Source organism: Plectropomus leopardus, chromosome 9 (genome assembly GCF_008729295.1).
Source record: "Plectropomus leopardus isolate mb chromosome 9, YSFRI_Pleo_2.0, whole genome shotgun sequence".
Lineage (NCBI taxonomy): Eukaryota > Metazoa > Chordata > Actinopteri > Perciformes > Serranidae > Plectropomus > Plectropomus leopardus.
The window spans coordinates 14,734,215-14,751,516 of record NC_056471.1 but is presented as its reverse complement, the minus strand read 5'-3'; the positions used below and the strand labels follow the sequence as shown (position 1 = coordinate 14,751,516).

At 38.9% G+C, this 17,302-nt stretch overlaps 2 protein-coding genes across 2 annotated transcripts; both read left to right on the top strand.

The window, feature by feature from the left end:
- The first annotated feature begins 876 nt into the window (after positions 1 to 876).
- LOC121947875 (serine/threonine-protein phosphatase 2A catalytic subunit alpha isoform-like) lies at positions 877 to 5,238 on the top strand. Its single transcript, XM_042493034.1, has 7 exons — positions 877 to 1,348; positions 2,358 to 2,567; positions 2,710 to 2,883; positions 2,967 to 3,056; positions 3,990 to 4,151; positions 4,277 to 4,395; positions 4,508 to 5,238. The coding sequence occupies exons 1-7, from the start codon at positions 1,247 to 1,249 to the stop codon at positions 4,578 to 4,580; spliced, it is 930 nt and encodes a 309-aa protein (XP_042348968.1). The 5' UTR covers positions 877 to 1,246; the 3' UTR covers positions 4,581 to 5,238.
- Positions 5,239 to 7,410: 2,172 nt separating this feature from the next.
- sfxn1 (sideroflexin 1) lies at positions 7,411 to 16,622 on the top strand. The gene is made up of 11 exons (XM_042493309.1): positions 7,411 to 7,499; positions 9,239 to 9,408; positions 9,514 to 9,684; positions 11,150 to 11,248; positions 11,350 to 11,425; positions 11,752 to 11,837; positions 13,876 to 14,003; positions 14,193 to 14,242; positions 14,505 to 14,554; positions 16,203 to 16,250; positions 16,432 to 16,622. Exons 2-11 carry the CDS (start codon positions 9,245 to 9,247, stop codon positions 16,526 to 16,528), a joined length of 969 nt encoding a protein of 322 aa, XP_042349243.1. The 5' UTR covers positions 7,411 to 7,499; positions 9,239 to 9,244; the 3' UTR covers positions 16,529 to 16,622.
- The last annotated feature ends 680 nt before the right edge of the window (positions 16,623 to 17,302 follow it).

Genomic DNA, 17,302 nt, shown 5'->3' with positions numbered 1-17,302 from the left:
GTCTTGAAAGCCTTTTTGTTAGCCAAACTAGTGAGTAGTTTAATATAATAATATCAATAATAATAAAAACTTAATTTTTATAGCACCTTTTATACAAGAAATGCAGCCCAATGTGCAAAACAATAAAGAAATCACATGCACCAAGTGCTTCACAGGAAAAGACATAGAAGACATAAAGAAATAATAAAACCTGCATGTAAATATAAGATAAGATCAGAAAAGAGTACACAGAATGCATCTACACATGGATAAAACCCACTTGATGATACTAATAGAAGTAAGAAAAGAAATAAGGATTAAAAATAGAATGCACAGAAAGCATAGCATAGCACGGAAAATAAAATCCACTGAATAATAATAGACATAAAGCCAAAAAATAGATTGTATAAAATGCATAAACTAGGAATAATACAATATAATATTTAACATGTATTACCCTTCAGAAAACAAATACATATATATATATTTATTGCTAAATGAATACCCTATTTTGTTAAAATCATTGCCAAATTGAAAATACTTTGTCTTCTTTTCTTGGGTAATTACGAGAGACAAACAACACATTAATAATATTTTAAAGTTTTTTAAAGATATGATCCATGATAAATCTGCCATAACTAACCGTGTGCTTTACTTTTAATGATGCCCTTCAGGTCCTGACAGTCCCAGCAGAGGGCAGATCAAACGAACAATTTCACTTATTAAATAATCGACATCCAGAAAACTCAAAATCAGCAAGTAAAAAGTAATACAAAATTTGAAAAACATTAACCCATTACATTTTAATAACAGACTAATAAACAAGACGTTTCTCAAAATCCGCCACCAGGGATGCGATGACGTAAATGTGATTTGTTGCTCAGCCTCGCGCTGGACCAGAGTTGGCAGGGTTGGGTCTCCAGTCTCTCTGAGCTAGTCTTCCACTATTTACCACACTAACAGTTGGCTTTATGACCTTAGTCATCTAACAAGGAGACGGGGATCATTTCTGTATCATGTGAACTGAACAGTTTCGTCCCCACAAAACTGCAGGCACGCGCGGCAGTTGACGCATTCGTTTTCGCGGGGCACACACACACACACACACACACACACACACACTCACACGCGCGCGCACATACACATAACAAGCTGCGAATGACCAGAGAGCCTGCTAGGACGTAGCTTAGCCGGGACATCAAAACGTGAGAGGCTTCCCTGAGACATTTTAAAGCTGCTCGGCTCGTTAGCTGACAGCAAACCAGGCATGGACGACAAGTCATTCACCAAGGAGTTGGACGGATGGATTGAACAACTGAACGAGTGCAAACAGCTGAGTGAGAATCAGGTCAAAGTCCTGTGTGAAAAGGTAAGGTTTGCGCAGCAAGGCAGGGGAGCTATTAATACCTGTCAGCAGCTCTGCACGGCGCTAGCGGAGCATTAGCTGTTACATCTACTGTATCGTTGAAGAAGTGTTGCTTGGACTAACGTCAGCTAATGCATGTGGCCTTGCTTTGGAGCGCACCATTTGGCTGCAGCTGCATACAGTACATTGCAAAGGGAAGCAACTCGCCAAGAAGATGGAGGAGGATGCCTGCAAATATGTTTTCCCTAGCTACGCCCACTCCTGGTACCTCTATCTCACTGGAGTGCACTGGCACTGCCACAGCAAACTGTAACGCTCTGCTATAGCCTTCACAATGAATAAAATGACTAATATGCAGTGTCTCGGGGTATAAACAAGGTTTCTGTAAAACACATGCCCATTGTGCACCATACTCTGTGTTACCTGTTAATCAGCGTCACCCTGTTATTAACCTATCTTCAAATATAAATCCATCATTATTTTTTACATTTCAAATGTGTAATAGTTTTTTAAGGTGCAATCATTCTCCATACACTGTATTAACTGCAAGAATTGGTGCAATATTTCAACTACAGCAATCCTCTGCAATTATGTAAATGTGCAATAGTCTTTCATCTCTTGAATGTAATCTGTTTAACATGTTATACATATTGTATACTCATTGTTCTTCTTACACATGTATATCTGTTGTACATTGTAGCATCACACTGACATTTTATATTTCTAACCTGATAGTTTTATACATTGTACTGTAGCGTAAGGCATGCAGTTTTAAATGTTTACATACTTTACACACTCAACACATTATACATATTTATAATTTAGAATATTTACACACTAGTGCTAATCGTTTTATTATTACTTTATACATGTTTTATATTTTTACATACTTGTGCTGGTACTTACTTTTACTTTTATAATTCTCTATGCTTGGCATCTCTGCGACCATAACAAACCACAACTTCCCCCCCGGTCATCAATAAAGGATTTCTTATGCTTTTTCTTATTTAAGGCCAAGGAGATCCTGACAAAGGAGTCCAATGTGCAGGAGGTGAGATGTCCAGTGACAGTCTGCGGAGACGTCCATGGTCAGTTCCATGACCTAATGGAGCTGTTTAAGATCGGGGGAAAGTCTCCAGACACTAACTACCTCTTCATGGGAGACTATGTGGACAGAGGCTACTACTCTGTGGAGACTGTTACTCTCCTGGTTTCTCTTAAGGTAAAAAAAACAACAGCTTGCCACTGATATATATATATATATGTTATAAGTAAGGCAGCTAAAAAATTAGGAGCTAAGTCAAGGATAATATTCATGGTTGACTATTCTTGCATTTTGTTTATAAACTCATTTTTCTTTATAGGTAAGGTTCCGTGAACGAATCACAATCCTCCGAGGGAACCACGAGAGCAGGCAGATCACACAAGTGTACGGCTTCTACGACGAGTGCTTAAGGAAATATGGAAATGCCAATGTTTGGAAGTACTTCACAGATCTGTTCGACTACCTGCCTCTTACTGCGCTGGTAGATAACCAGGTATGGTTGTGTATTTGGATGTAGCATGTGACACAAAGCACATATACAGGGACTCATCATGTTATTTCTCTCTTTTCTGTAAGATTTTCTGCCTCCATGGAGGATTGTCCCCTTCAATAGACACACTGGAACACATCAGAGCGCTGGATCGCTTGCAGGAGGTTCCTCATGAGGTAAATTCAATCCATATCAATTCTGCACATTTGATATTTGGAAAAAAAATGTGTTGTTTTTTTTTTTTTTTAAATGTGAAGGTCCTTTTAGATTATGGATTATTCTGTAATGCTGCAAGATGATCCTATGTTTACATCATAATCTGTTATACATGCACATCAGATTCTAAGATAGAGTTATAAATATTAGGCATTGACATTTATTAGTCTTAAATTTGAATCATTGTAAAATTAGTCAAAATCGGCATGAGAGTTAACATACAACACACTCTGTCTATCACCAAATAATACAGTATACCTTAACTGTGGCTTATTCTACATTGTTCTGCATTGATGTGCTCACTTTATACTGTCATATTTACTTGTAGAGAGAAATTGCTACTTGCTAAATTGCTATGTGGAAAAAAAGGAATTGCTTGATTTATTAAAGCTATCTAACCTAAAGGAAACTATCTGACCTAAAACTTTTTGTTCTAGACCAAACGTGTAATACTTATCTGGATGTTTACATATTATGCCTATTTGAAGATAAGAGGATAAGAATGAGTTGTCTAAAAAATGGTCATATATTAAATAAAAAGTCTTAAAAGTGTGTTTAAAAGCATTTAATTTTATTGTCTAACACTTATAGACTCCCTGACAAAATTAATCAGCAACAATTTTAATAAAATTTAAATTATTTATATGTGTTCTAACAAATATGCCAAAAAAATATTTTCTTGTAGTGTTTCAATTTTCTTTTTAAATTTATTTTCCCATTTTTTTGACAATTCACAGCTAAAACAACAATTAATAGATAATGATTATATTTTTTAGCTGCAGCCCTATAAAAGTCTGTAGTGGAAAGTATTCTGATACTTGTACATACTGGATGGATCATGTGTTTGCATGTACAATAGACTAAACAACACTGATGATTCTTTCATCTTTCAGGGTCCAATGTGTGACTTGTTATGGTCGGACCCAGATGACCGTGGTGGCTGGGGCATCTCACCCCGTGGTGCTGGTTACACCTTCGGGCAGGACATATCCGAGACCTTCAACCACGCAAATGGCCTAACTTTGGTTTCAAGAGCCCACCAGCTGGTGATGGAGGTACTTTGACTTTTGTTGATCTGCTGAAAATAATTCTGTGTTTTAATCAGAGATGCTGCAGATGCAGCTTTGGCAATACATGTGTGTTTAAAAATAGGTAATATGAAAATAATCTCTTGATTTAGGGTTACAATTGGTGCCACGACCGCAATGTAGTGACGATCTTCAGTGCACCAAACTATTGTTATCGTTGTGGAAACCAGGCGGCAATCATGGAACTTGATGATACATTGAAATACTCCTTGTAAGTACTTTTTAAAAAATGAATACACTCTTTGATATTATGTGTGGACTTTTAGCACTTTCTGAAATATAAAAGTGTGAGTGATGATGAGTCTTCCCTTTGTTTGCTTTAGCCTACAGTTCGACCCTGCACCACGCAGAGGGGAGCCCCACGTGACGCGGCGTACGCCAGACTATTTCCTGTAAAGATCACTGATGAGGATGGGGAGAGGCTACACAGAGGAAAGACGCATTCATAACCCTATGGACCAAAAAAAAAATGTGTGCCAATATCACAATGAAATGGAAACTATCACAACTAGCTAAAGACCATCATCCTTTCAACTTTTTCCTCTCTGTGCATGACATTTTTATTGCTAGACATGATTGCTACTATGAACAATACCGTCACAATACCTGCTGGTTTGTCAGGAAACATGAATGCTGAGAATAACAACTAAATGTAAGTAATCTTTGTGTTAGGGTGTTAATGATGACCAGAGTGTTTCCATGTACAGTATGTAAGCTGCATCTTTCACTTGGCATGGCCTCAACTCAAAGGTTGCAGTAAATATAACGTGAACTCTTTTTCTTTTTGTAACTGAAGCGCAACAGTTTATTTTGTGAAGTGAGATGATAGGGTTAGACGTCGGAAATGAATATGTTCTCTTTGCACTTTTGTATTTGATTTTTATCACATGGCACTGACAGACGATGTTCTTTTTTATACCCTGTTATAGTGTGACTAGCTCTCTTTCTGCTCTGCTGTCTCTTATGGGAGTCGATGTAATCCATTTAAGTAGGCAATATTGGTACAAATGACATCAGTTGTAAAAAAATAACTTAATGTTTTGCAGCCACAGCTATACGAAATAAAAGACTGAAGTTGCTTCGTCATTATTATAGGTACAGTTTGTGGCATTATTCCTTCTCACCAGTCACCACTAGATGGAAACAGACACACAAAAACTGCTTATTTACCATTATGTATGTATGTATTTATATGTATGTATATACATATATTTTTACTTTTATATTCATTTAAAATTTTATTACAAGTATTTGGATGGATGGATTACTGGGTTACCAAGCATAGGCCCAGGGGCTCTAAGTTTCAGGGGGGGCCCATGACCTTCACTTAAAGAGTGTCACTCAAATAACACGTACTGACTAGGAAGAGACATAAAAAGACCACAAAGACTTGCAAAGGAGGGAGTAAAACAAACTAAAAATACTCAAAATAACTACAAACAGACAAAACAGACAAAAAATACAAAAAGAAAATCCTTAAAAAAAAAAACACAAAAAAACCCACATGAAATTACCTTAAAGAGACAGAATATCCCAAAAAGATTTAAAATGACTGAGGAGACACAAATTAAAGAACAGGGGTAAAACAACCTAAAAGTGACACAAAATGACTACAGAGAAACATATAATGATCAAAAATTTTTCAAAAATATCTTTAAAAAAAAAAAAGACAAAATCACCTCAAAAAAGGGAGAAACAACCAAAAAGAAACACAAAATTCTCTAACCGACCCCCCCAAAAAACTTTAAGAGACACAAAATTACTACAAAAAGGTGTAAAACAAACAAAAGAAGACACACACACATAAAAAAAGAAAAAAATACACAAAATGACCACAAAGAGAGACACAAAAGAACTATCAAGAGGCCAAAACAACCAAAAAGTATCAAAATTATCTTAGATAAATACACAAACAAACACCAAAAAAAAAAACAACTACAAAAAGATGCGAAACGACTACTCATACCACTTTTCCACCATATCAGTTCTGGTTCTTGAACTGGTCCTGTTCAGGATTTTTTTCAGGATTTTCCAGCCTCTCTGTCCAACCTGTAGAAAATGACATGCCCACTTACGTCATCATGGTTCACAGTCAAGGTCAAGAAAAAACTGCTACTTTATTCTTGTTGAAAGCTAACTCTTCTGGTTCTGAACCAGTTTAATTTTGGTCGAAATGCTCGAAAAGGTTTCAAAATTAAGTGCAGGAACCAGAGAGGTACTGGTTCCATGTTTGCGGAAAAGGGGTAAAAGAGACACAAAATAACTAAAAAAAAAGAAACAAAATAACTACAAAAATGGATAAAGCAACCAAAATAAGACACACAAAATGACCAAAAATACAAAATGATGACAAAGAGACACAAAACGACTACAAGGAGAAGCAAAATGACTATAACCACAAAAAAGACACAACTATCTAAAAAACAAAACAAAAAGAACCAACCAAACAAAAAAAGACTTTAAAAATGGAAAATGACAAAAGGGAGATACAGAAAAGCTTCAAGAAGGAGTTAATCAACCAAATAGACATGTCACATGACTTCAAGGAGTCAAAACGACAAAAAAAAGACACAAAATGACTATAACAAAAAGAAGCAAAATCACTGCAAAGTCTGTGTATGTTTCCAATGTAGGAGAGGTGGTGGGGCCCTTTACATGTCTGTGCCCAGATTCCCATTGTCTCATTATCCACCCATGTATATTTGGTATGTCATGAATCTGCACCATAAAACCGATACGACCGCTGGTTTTCTATAGGAGACTGATTTTGCCTTTAATTTTATGTTTTTCTTATTTATTTATCTATTAACCAAAGATTTGTTGGTTAAAAGGACACTTGCTTTCTCACAAGACATTAATGTCGCCCACCAATGTCAGGCTGTTGTGTGGAAATCCAAAGTTTTACCAGTTATTAATGATTTACTGCCAGTGAATAAACGTGGCGAAAATAAACGAGCGGTAACGGATGTGATGCTCAGCTCGCAGCTGGAAATAAAAGCCTCTCTTTAAGGAGAGAGTGCAATGAAACTTAATTTGCCATCTCAAGTGTTCGCCTTAGAAATTATTGATTCCTGAAAGAGAAAAAAAAAAATCACCATGCATTTGGAGGAGTTTTTTCTATGACTGATAGATAGTCATAAGTCCGGTATTTTCCGGTGTGAATAGCTGCTTGGAGGCAGGACTTTTACTTTCTCGATGAGGTCCTGACGCTAGGGGGATGTGCCTCTGTGTGCTCTGTGACGCTGCTACATGTAAAATTAGCTGGCTGCAGCCTTTCAGGGACACCTCTTGCGGACCGCCGGAGCCCACAGTGCAGTGAGTAACCTATCGATATTTTTTGATGGATCCATCAAGACGTCGACATAGAAAAGACCAGCGTGCACTTTGTGTCTGAGGTTTGGGGAAACTGTCATTAGGCGCGCGGGGCTCGCTGGATGTGTGGATGTGGCAGGCTGATACTAGTTGAATCTGGGGCGCACAGCTGGACAATTATCGGGCTGGACAGATGTCATGTCTAATTAGATGTTTTTAAAATGATGCTTTTTTTGTGTTGTTTTTAACTGTGTATTGAAGCCTTCAAAGCTTTGCTGAGATGCAGCAGCAGCACCTCCAGTTACAGTCCAGATTTGACTGGTCTACGTCGGGTTGAACAATTAACCGTATCCAGTCACAGAGCGTGTTTACCCTGCGACCACAGACAGAGAGCAGCTATTTTCAGTGTAATAGATGCCAGATACACAGGAAATGAAGCTTAAAATATCTCCCACGAGATGCTGCGTGAAGTGTGCGGATGATATATTTGATTGTGAGGAGTTTGTTGTGAATTGCAGGTTAATGTGTAGCCACGCAGGCCGAATTTGATTGGCTGAGAGTGAGGGCAGAGGCAGAGAGAGGGTTTATAGATCAGAGGCCGTGTCAGTCCAAAGTTCAGCCCTCCTTATTACGCCTTCATTAATTGATTAGTATTATATTGATGAAATTAACATGCTCTGCAATCATTGTTCAAACCAACTCTTACAATAATTTAGTGTTTCATTGTACCATCTCAGAGAAGGGGGGGATGTTTTGTGGTTGTCTCGTGAGAATCTCATGGAGTTTTATTCAATTTAAAGGGACAGCACGCCGCCTGCACGCGACATTCGCCAGCAAACAAGAGACTTTCCTGTTTTATTGTCAATCCAGCAGCCATCTTTGGTGCAATTTCAGGTGGAGTTTCATCATGCAGCTGCTGCATGGCCTTGCTGCACTTTGGCATGTACCCATGTAGTTCAGCTTGGGCATGTGACGAATAGTTAAAAACCAGATCAGACTGGGTTATCTGCATGCACAAGCTGGGAACAATACTGCATGCACAAAGCTGATGTTTTTGAGTCAGTGCAGATTAGTCATATCTGGTTTTGGACTGTGAGATCATAAATGCATAAAAAACTTCAATGAAATACTCACTCAATGTGGTGGTAATAAAATGTTGCATAATCCACTGCTCACTTTACTACAAAGCAATTTGTAGTTAATTGATAAAAAAATACAAAAAACTTTGTACAGTTGTTCACATTGCACTTGCAAAGGCTTTTGTCACTCACCAAGAGCTGCTTTTCAGTCACAGTTTGGGGGTTGGTGTGTGCCCATAATAGGGCTTTGCAATTTACTGCTTCACAACCCTTGTGTCAGGTCAGCCGTCACCATAGCAACATTATGCTGAATAAGCAGCATTGCAATCCAGAGAGGAGCGTTATTTTCATGAGTCCTCCTTCACTGACTTGTGTCTGCAGAAGAAAAACAAGAAGGGAGAGGCTGTAACTCCAGGGGTGAGCGCTGGAGCAGGTTCCTGAAAATCCTTGAGCAATATCAGTCAGTGTCAGCCCAGCACAATGCAGTTATGAAACACAGTTGTTCTAGATATCTAATCCTAAAAGAACTTGAGTATTTTTGTGCCATTTCTGTTTCTATCTCCATAAGAAGGCGACTGAAAATCCTGAACCTTGAAGCATCATTCCTACATACTTTTGTGCACTGCTGACAAATACCTAATAAGATTATTTTCTTTTCCCCAGATAAATATGGCAGCAGAGCTATCCACTTCCATAAACATCAAGGAGCCCCGGTGGGACCAGAGCACATTTGTAGGGCGGGCTAAACATTTCTTCACTGTCACAGACCCCAGGAACATCCTCCTCACCAACGAACAACTAGCACACGCACACAAAGTCATCACTGACTACAGGTAAACCAGGCTACAGCTAACAGCAGCAAAACACCAGAGACAGGATGTAAATTCAGCACATTTGTGAATGGATTTGCTCTAAATGTTGTCTTTACTGTCTCCTAGGAAAGGTATAGTCTCTCCAGGACTGACAGAAGATGAACTGTGGAGAGCCAAATATATTTTTGACTCAGCTTTCCACCCCGACACTGGGGAGAAGATGATCCTGATTGGCCGCATGTCAGCGCAGGTTCCAATGAACATGACAATTACAGGATGCATGATGACATTTTACAAGTAAGGACATGACAGGGTTTTGTTGTCAGACTATGAGTGTTACACCCAAGCTGATGAATTTGACTGTCACTGCCACTATCCCTAGTACTCCTGCTGGTGCTGATAATATTACAGGTAGGGCCGGGCGGTTAAAAATAAATAATTAAAAATATTTACACAGTGAGATCTTTGATAAATAATCATCAGTAATGTGGATATAATGACTAAGTAGGTAAAGGCAAATAATAGAACAGGTAGAACAGGCTTGTAAGTTTGGAGCAACACATGATTTTACTGTAATGCAGCCTTTAAAAGCAGGAAAAGACAAAACTATCAAAAATCTAAGAAGATATCTAGTCTCATATCATGGTATCAATATAATATTGGTATTTTGTCCAGCCCTAATTACAGGTATGGTACAATAGAAAAAAGTGTAAATGATAAAACATCATGGCTAAATTCCATTTAGCTGCTTCAGTTTTAGCATCCTGGTATTGTGCTGTTATGGTTTACTGGGAAAGTTACGTAGAATGGACTATTTATGACTGAAGGACCTCTGGAAAGAAAGAAATATTTGTTTAAGTCTAGAAATCAATATTTTTGGCCTTTTAAACTGGGGTGTCAAACAAATTTTATGGGAAACAAAGTTTATGGGACACACACAGCCCAATTAGATCTCAAGTGGATCAGACCAGTTAAACCATTGCATAATAACCTATGAATAACAACTCTGAATTTTCCCTGTTTTTAGTTTAATGAAGCACATTCTGAAAATATTCATCCATTCACAAAACAGATGGTGAACAGCTTGAGATGCCTTAAGAAATATAAGTGCAATTTCAACACTATTTCTCCATTTTTCCACATTCAGTCAGTTGATTACTCACTGTCATTACGCGTGCACTTTTAAAATGTATTTCTCCACTCCTGTGTAGTCATGCTGGCATCATCAAACTGAATTTCAGTGGAAGATATTGAGGAAGCAGGTCAAGTCATCTCCTGCATTGCAAACCATTTACAAATCTGAAGTTTGGGTGGTATCTTAGCCATGGGGTTTCAACAATATAGTTTTAAAATAAAGGTCTCTAAAAGATTATTTTGTACTGAAACTGCTGATTATCAGTATTTTGGAAAACGTTCAATATCTTTAAATATGACTGCAATAAATTGTCATTGTTTTTTCAGAAAATTATATTCAGGTCAGGGTGAAAAGCCTCTGGAACAGCATTTTACATAACATAGGCTACTCGGTGTTTACTCGCTCCGGAAACCTCTTAGCCTTTACGAGTGTATCAATATTAGCTGTGCAAAGGCATCCACAGGGCAAGATTGGACCCTTTGTGTGGGCCCTAGGTTTGACACCTCTGGCCTGATTAAAAATCTTTTTAATACACTTTCCTTCTATCTCACTAAAAGCAGCACACTGCACATCTGTCACTCCTCTCAGCTGCTCCTGCAAATGACTCAACTGTTTTAAATCCTGCAGGACAACTCCAGCCGTCTTATTCTGGCAGTGGATCAATCAGTCTTTCAATGCAATAGTCAATTACACCAACAGGAGCGGTGACGCTCCAATCACAGTCAGGTGAGAGACAGACGTTTTGGCACACAGACACTGGCTCATATTAACCCTTTAATTCAACAAGTTCTTCTGTGTGATGTGACCGATTACTCTTCTGTTTGCAGTCAGCTTGGCACAGCTTATGTGTCTGCCACCACAGGGGCAGTTGCCACCGCTCTAGGACTAAACGCACTAACAAAGGTATCAGTTCATCTAACCCCATTCTGCATCTCATTTTAATGTATTGACCCCTACCGCACACTGACATCCAATTAGCCACGCACAAATAGTTTCTTTGTCACAGAAGAGCCGTATTATTTACAGGGTCATGCCCTCGTATCAGCATGCTGTCCTGACAGCTTTTAGAGTGACTTTGTGTTATACATCCTGATTTATGGTAGAAAAGCCTACATGTACAGCATCTGAAATATAAGCTGAAATAACTAACACGGGTCTGTAAGAATACAGCAGAGTCAAACAATCAGTTTCTTACCCCCTTTTTTTATGCCCCCTCTCTCCCGCTGTAGCACATCTCACCCCTGATTGGACGGTTTGTTCCGTTTGCTGCTGTAGCTGCTGCTAACTGTATCAACATCCCGCTGATGAGACAAAGGTGAGAAGGACATGCAACACTCAACAATGTGCGTCGGCATTTTCAAGCATGTTGACAAATGAAATACATAAAGGCTTTGACCTTGAGAAGAGGATAATGATGGTGAAAACATCCCTGGAAACCAAGAGTTTCTGCTCATTTTGGGATCAAACTACAGGAGTTTTGGTATACAGGAGCCGATATGTCCCTGAGGATTCCAGTAGAGGACCTTGGTTGTTATGGATGTTCAGGCCAGATTATCTGTTAATGTTAGGGGTTTACAGATCCAGTCTCCAGTCTTAAGGGTGAGTTTGCAGAACTGAAATTTATCCTATTTATCAAGCATGCAGGAGAACTACAGTGGCCGACAGAAAAACGTAAATGACCCATTTTAGAGTCAGTGTTTGGTTCGTCTGCTCTGGGCTACTGTGGAAACTACATGGCAGACATCATGGGACGAGTACCTGCTCCATATGTAGATATAAGCGGAAATGAAAACAAGATTCTTATTTTCAGGTAACTGCAGGCGGTAACTGCTGAGGCTGAAAAATGGAGCAAACGCTGAAGTGCCAAAAAACTGCAGTTCATTGAAAACAGAAGCAAAATAAATCCACATGCACCGCAATGCAAAAGAGCCCAACTTCACAGCAAAAACAAATATCTTTAAAACCTGGTTCAAAAACAGTTTTGTCTCTATAGCCAATTTCAACATGCACAACAACTATATGGGGGTGAATTTTTTGAAAATTTGAAAGACTCATAACAACAATCACAAGACTCATTTATACACATAAATAAGGGCAGCCACTTGAGTGACAAGCTGTCTGCAAAGTGTCATTATAGTCTGAGTCAGATGGCGACAGCCAATATGCTGAACTCAAGGCCCCAAGGAAAGTCGCACAGCAAAAAAAGTTCTTTTTCTGTGGTATGAAAGTATCCGGATCCTCCAAATGACCGGGCCCATGATACTTGCTCACTAGTGACTCACGGCGACTGAGTATGACTAAGTGTGCCTGACACGTTAATTTCCGCCAATGAAACGACTGACTTCTGGTTCAACGCTTTGCTGGCTTGAATGGCAGTCGCAAAAATGTAATTTTGTGGCTCTTTTAGACTTTCTAAATGTTATCAAACTGGATGGCTTGAATCTAGATAGTGAAATGAGTCGTTTTGCTGGGGTTTTGACGCTCACAAAAAATTATCCCCTGATTTACAGACATCTCTTTCCAGATGGAAGTCAATGGGAAAAAGTCTTTTTGGGCCCAACAAATGCAAACAAAATGCAAGTTATAACTTGATGGACCTGGACAGTGTAATTACACTTTTGGCCACTATGTAAACTTTGCTTCAGAGCCAGGCAAACCTTGTTGTGTAGGCTAGTGCATAGGTGTCATCTTTGGTCCGGTATCTACGTATTATTAAAATTGATGCTTCAAATCGGCAGTCCACAAACCAGCGGGTGTCTTCATGATGGCTACGTCCATCATTTTACAGGCTATGTTATAAACTAATGAAAACATCATTATGAATATTATATACCACTTCTGCCCATAGATGGACCAAAATCCATCTATGGGCATTTAAAGATCCATACTGGACCTTTAAGATCTGCCATATAAATGGCAGAAAAAAAATAGATGGTAAAAAAAAGAAGGGAAAACAACTTCGACAGTGGGGAAAAAAAATGTGAAAAAAATAGGTGGAATCATTTGTTTTCCACCATCTATTTTTTCCCCCACATTCCAATTGGTTTTGACTATCACATATTTTCCACCATCAAATTTGTTTTTCACCATCTATTTTTTTCCCCATCATATTTTTTTTTCACCATCTAAATGTTTTTTTTGTATTGTCTGAATTTTTCGCACTATCTATTTTTTGTCCCTCCCTGTCACTTTAGGGGCTCCGTATATTTGAGATTATTCTCCTTATTTGTGTGATGCGACCCTTTTTCAAACTCAGTTTGGATTGTTAAACTCCTGTAGTCTGAGCCCAGCTTTAGCAAGTGTAATAAAAGATCTGTTGGACTGATATATGCTGCGTTGCTCCTTACCTTCAGAGAACTTCAACACGGCATTCCCATCACAGATGAGAATGACAACAGGTTAGGAGAGTCGACGAAAGCTGCACAGCAGGCTATCTCTCAGGTTGTGGTCTCCAGGATCCTCATGGCTTCTCCAGGAATGGGTATGAGTATCTTTGTATCATCAGCCCAATTAGACACCTGCTGTCAGGTTTGTTAGCTCCCTGCCTCTGGCAGCTGGTGGCATGCTTTAATTAACAGGAAAACAAAATGCAAGTTGTAAACCATAAACGTTGTTATATTTTTCACATATTTAGGCACTGTGCAGTGATATTCTATTTTGGTCTTTTCAGCTATCCCCCCGTTTTTAATGAACCATTTGGAAAAGAAGGCCTTCCTGAGGGTGGGTATATTTTTGCATTAGTCCCAGACACACAGTATAACGTCCTCAACATCAGCTTCATCATCACGTTTTTAAAACGCCATGACGGTTCCAGTTGAATGGTGGTACTCTCACGTTCCACGCTGTGTCTGCCACTTGGTTTTCTTTTCGTAATCACACATCAGAGGAATGAAAAGCGCTGAGGACATGAAGCCGCTCCAGTATGGGAATTCACCGCTGCTTTTGTGCCACTCATTGGTTTTTTTCTGCCTGGTCTTTTCAGAAGTTCCCATGGATGAGTGCACCTATTCAAGTCAGCCTGGTGGGATTCTGGTGAGTCGTCAGAGATGGTCCACCTGATAATGATAAGCAGCCATGTGAAATTTCAACTTAATTTACTTCAGCAAACATATGAAATGTCGGTAATCGTTAGATGTATGTAACTTCAAACGTTTAAGTTATTGTGAAGTATCTTAAGAGGAAGGTGCTCTTAATATTTGTGAGTTCCCTAGATATTTCTTCATTTTCAGGAATTTAAACAAACAACCCACAGATTCTATCATTTCTTTTGCTAAAAAATGATCCACACATCCTCTCACGTGTTTCGCTGAAATTTTCCTGGCTCCACTTTGCCTTTGGTGACCTCAAAATGGCCAATTAAAATCATGTGTAGCATTCCCTCCGTTCAGCTCAAAACACATGACAGTAGCAGATAAGCACAGTCGCAGAGCTGCTGTAGAGGTGGGCGATGTGACTGTGTAAATTTAGCATCCACCAGAGATTTTGACACTTTTTATACCAAGGTAGCTTTCCCTTTTTATATTTGATTCGGTCTCTTTATTTGCACAATAAGACAGAACAGCAGAATACAACAACAGAAGAAGAAGCAAGTCGGGCCTGTGAAATGAAGAAAAAAGTGATTATGAAAATGAGATTTTAATATACAAGTACAAGTTCCACAGCTGAGCCACACTATATGTCTGCTTGTTTTAGACCACTTGGAGTGTTTCATGGCAAAATGATCTCAGCATTGACATGATAAAGTTTATTGATGTCTCAGGGATGTTGATCACTGAATTATAAAAAATGCGGCATGTTATTTCCACAAACGCCAACAGGGCAACTCTAAGGATAACAATAGTCTGCTTATCACTCTGGTCTGGACTGAAATATCTTAAACTATGTGATGGAGTCTCAAGTGAAGACGTGTTTAAATGACATCTACTGTTCAGTGGGATGACAGCACATTTCCTGTATTAAATGGACAGTAGAGTTTGCAGGCATGCTAGCAGCTCTGTGGGGCTTTGCTAAGACACATTGATGCTTTGAGCTACGTTTAAATGCTATATCAGCATGCTAACATGCTCTTAACGTACAGTAAATGTCAGTATGCTAATGTTTAGCAGGTCTAATGTTTATCATGTTCATCTAACGTAAGCATCTTAGCATTTTAACATTTAAGCAAAACACTAAACGTAAAACACATCTGAAGCTCTGTAGTTTTGCAGGTATTTGGTCAAAAACCAAAATAATTTTGACATGATGATGTCCCTATATGAGAAATTCAGGTATCAGCAAATCCAGTAGGATTTGTCCTGTGGTGATCATGAATGTCTGTGCAAAACTGAGAATCCATCACATAGTTTTAGATATATCAGTATAATAGACATTCCCTTTCAACATTAAATTCCTCAGTGGGATAATATACATATCAACACTGCAGCAATAAAAAACGAAAATTTGGACACTAATTTCAAAGCTTGCTGTGAGCACATGGATGATTTTATCCTCATTCTTGTCTATCAGATATCTTTTTAGCCAATCAGATGATGTCAGAGTGCAGTAGTTTGCCCTCAGCCTTTCTGCCAGATTCTTTTCATTTGAACCTAAACCACGATCTTTTATCTAAACCTGAGGGCAAACTTCTCAGCCTCTGTCAGAACAGGAAGCTGGGTGTTTCACAGATCTGTTTCTTTTTCAGCCTGGTGTTTGCCACTCCACTGTGCTGTGCATTGTTCCCTCAGAAGAGGTGAGTTGAAACTTAAAAACGTGTTCCTTAAATAATAGTAACTAGTGTGTCAAGACTTTGCCCTTTCTCTCTGCAGAGTTGGCATAATTCCTTTCTGCTTGAAAAGTTGCATAATACGCCTACAGTATCTGTATTTGACCCATTAACCCTTGCATTTCTATCATTCCCTCGCCTGATTCAGCTCCATGTCAGTCAGCCGCCTGGAGCCAGAGCTGCAGGAGAAAATCCGGGCCAACCACCCAGGGGTGGAGCGGGTCTACTTCAACAAAGGGCTATGAGTGTGCGGCCTCCTTCATCCAAACACTGCCATAACACAGCTGCAGGCTCAGTCTTGCCTCTCTGCCAGCCCTCTTCATTCAGCGTGCCAAAGTTAAGTTTGTGTCTCCTCATTTCCACCATTCAGATGGATATCTGAGGACTCCCTCTCAGTCTCTTTGTAATGAGATGTTTTGCTTTTGTCAATGTGATTGTTGATTTTATTGTAACTGCTAGAGAAGATTTTCTTCGACAGGGCCGCAGAGAAACTGTGTTTCTCATGACAGATACTGTATAATGGCCAGTGTAAGCTGGTTTTAAGTGGACATCATTTTTTGTGCAGTACTTTATTTTTAAGTTGGTGACTTGTCGATCTTATGTCGCCGCCAAACCACTTTCACACTCTCCTACCTGAGGTTGGCAGTCATTTTATTTCTTACCTGCGTTACGATTAGAATCAGATTTTAACATTGCTTATACAAAGACCTCTGCAGTTCTTACATTTGCCAAATCAGTACTCACATTCTTTTTTTTAGACCTCAATGATTACAGCTTCTTTTTTTAGAAAAGCATTCACAATAATTCAGCTCATTTTTGCCAAATAAATGACATTCAGTGAGCCCCGAGGCCTCTGACATCTTATCATGAATCTGAAAACAACTCTCCAGGGATTCACCCTATAAAATGTGACGCTATGATGGTGGCAACCATTGATGGGCCAACACGGTGCTATTTGATGTCTTAATAAGTGTTTATCATACTATTTATTCTGCTTGCCAAACACGCATGAACAAACC

What these genes read in the sequence shown, in the direction of transcription:
- LOC121947875 (XM_042493034.1), top strand. Translation starts at nt 1,247, where the DNA reads ATGGACGACAAGTCATTCACCAAGGAGTTGGACGGATGGATTGAACAA. An exon ending in TCAAAGTCCTGTGTGAAAAG is followed by an intron (nt 1,349 to 2,357) that starts GTAAGGTTTGCG and finishes TTCTTATTTAAG; the next exon opens with GCCAAGGAGATCCTGACAAA. An exon ending in TGCAGGAGGTTCCTCATGAG is followed by an intron (nt 3,057 to 3,989) that starts GTAAATTCAATC and finishes TTCATCTTTCAG; the next exon opens with GGTCCAATGTGTGACTTGTT.
- sfxn1 (XM_042493309.1), top strand. Translation starts at nt 9,245, where the DNA reads ATGGCAGCAGAGCTATCCACTTCCATAAACATCAAGGAGCCCCGGTGG. An exon ending in ATCCCGCTGATGAGACAAAG is followed by an intron (nt 11,838 to 13,875) that starts GTGAGAAGGACA and finishes CCTTACCTTCAG; the next exon opens with AGAACTTCAACACGGCATTC. An exon ending in AAAAGAAGGCCTTCCTGAGG is followed by an intron (nt 14,243 to 14,504) that starts GTGGGTATATTT and finishes TGGTCTTTTCAG; the next exon opens with AAGTTCCCATGGATGAGTGC.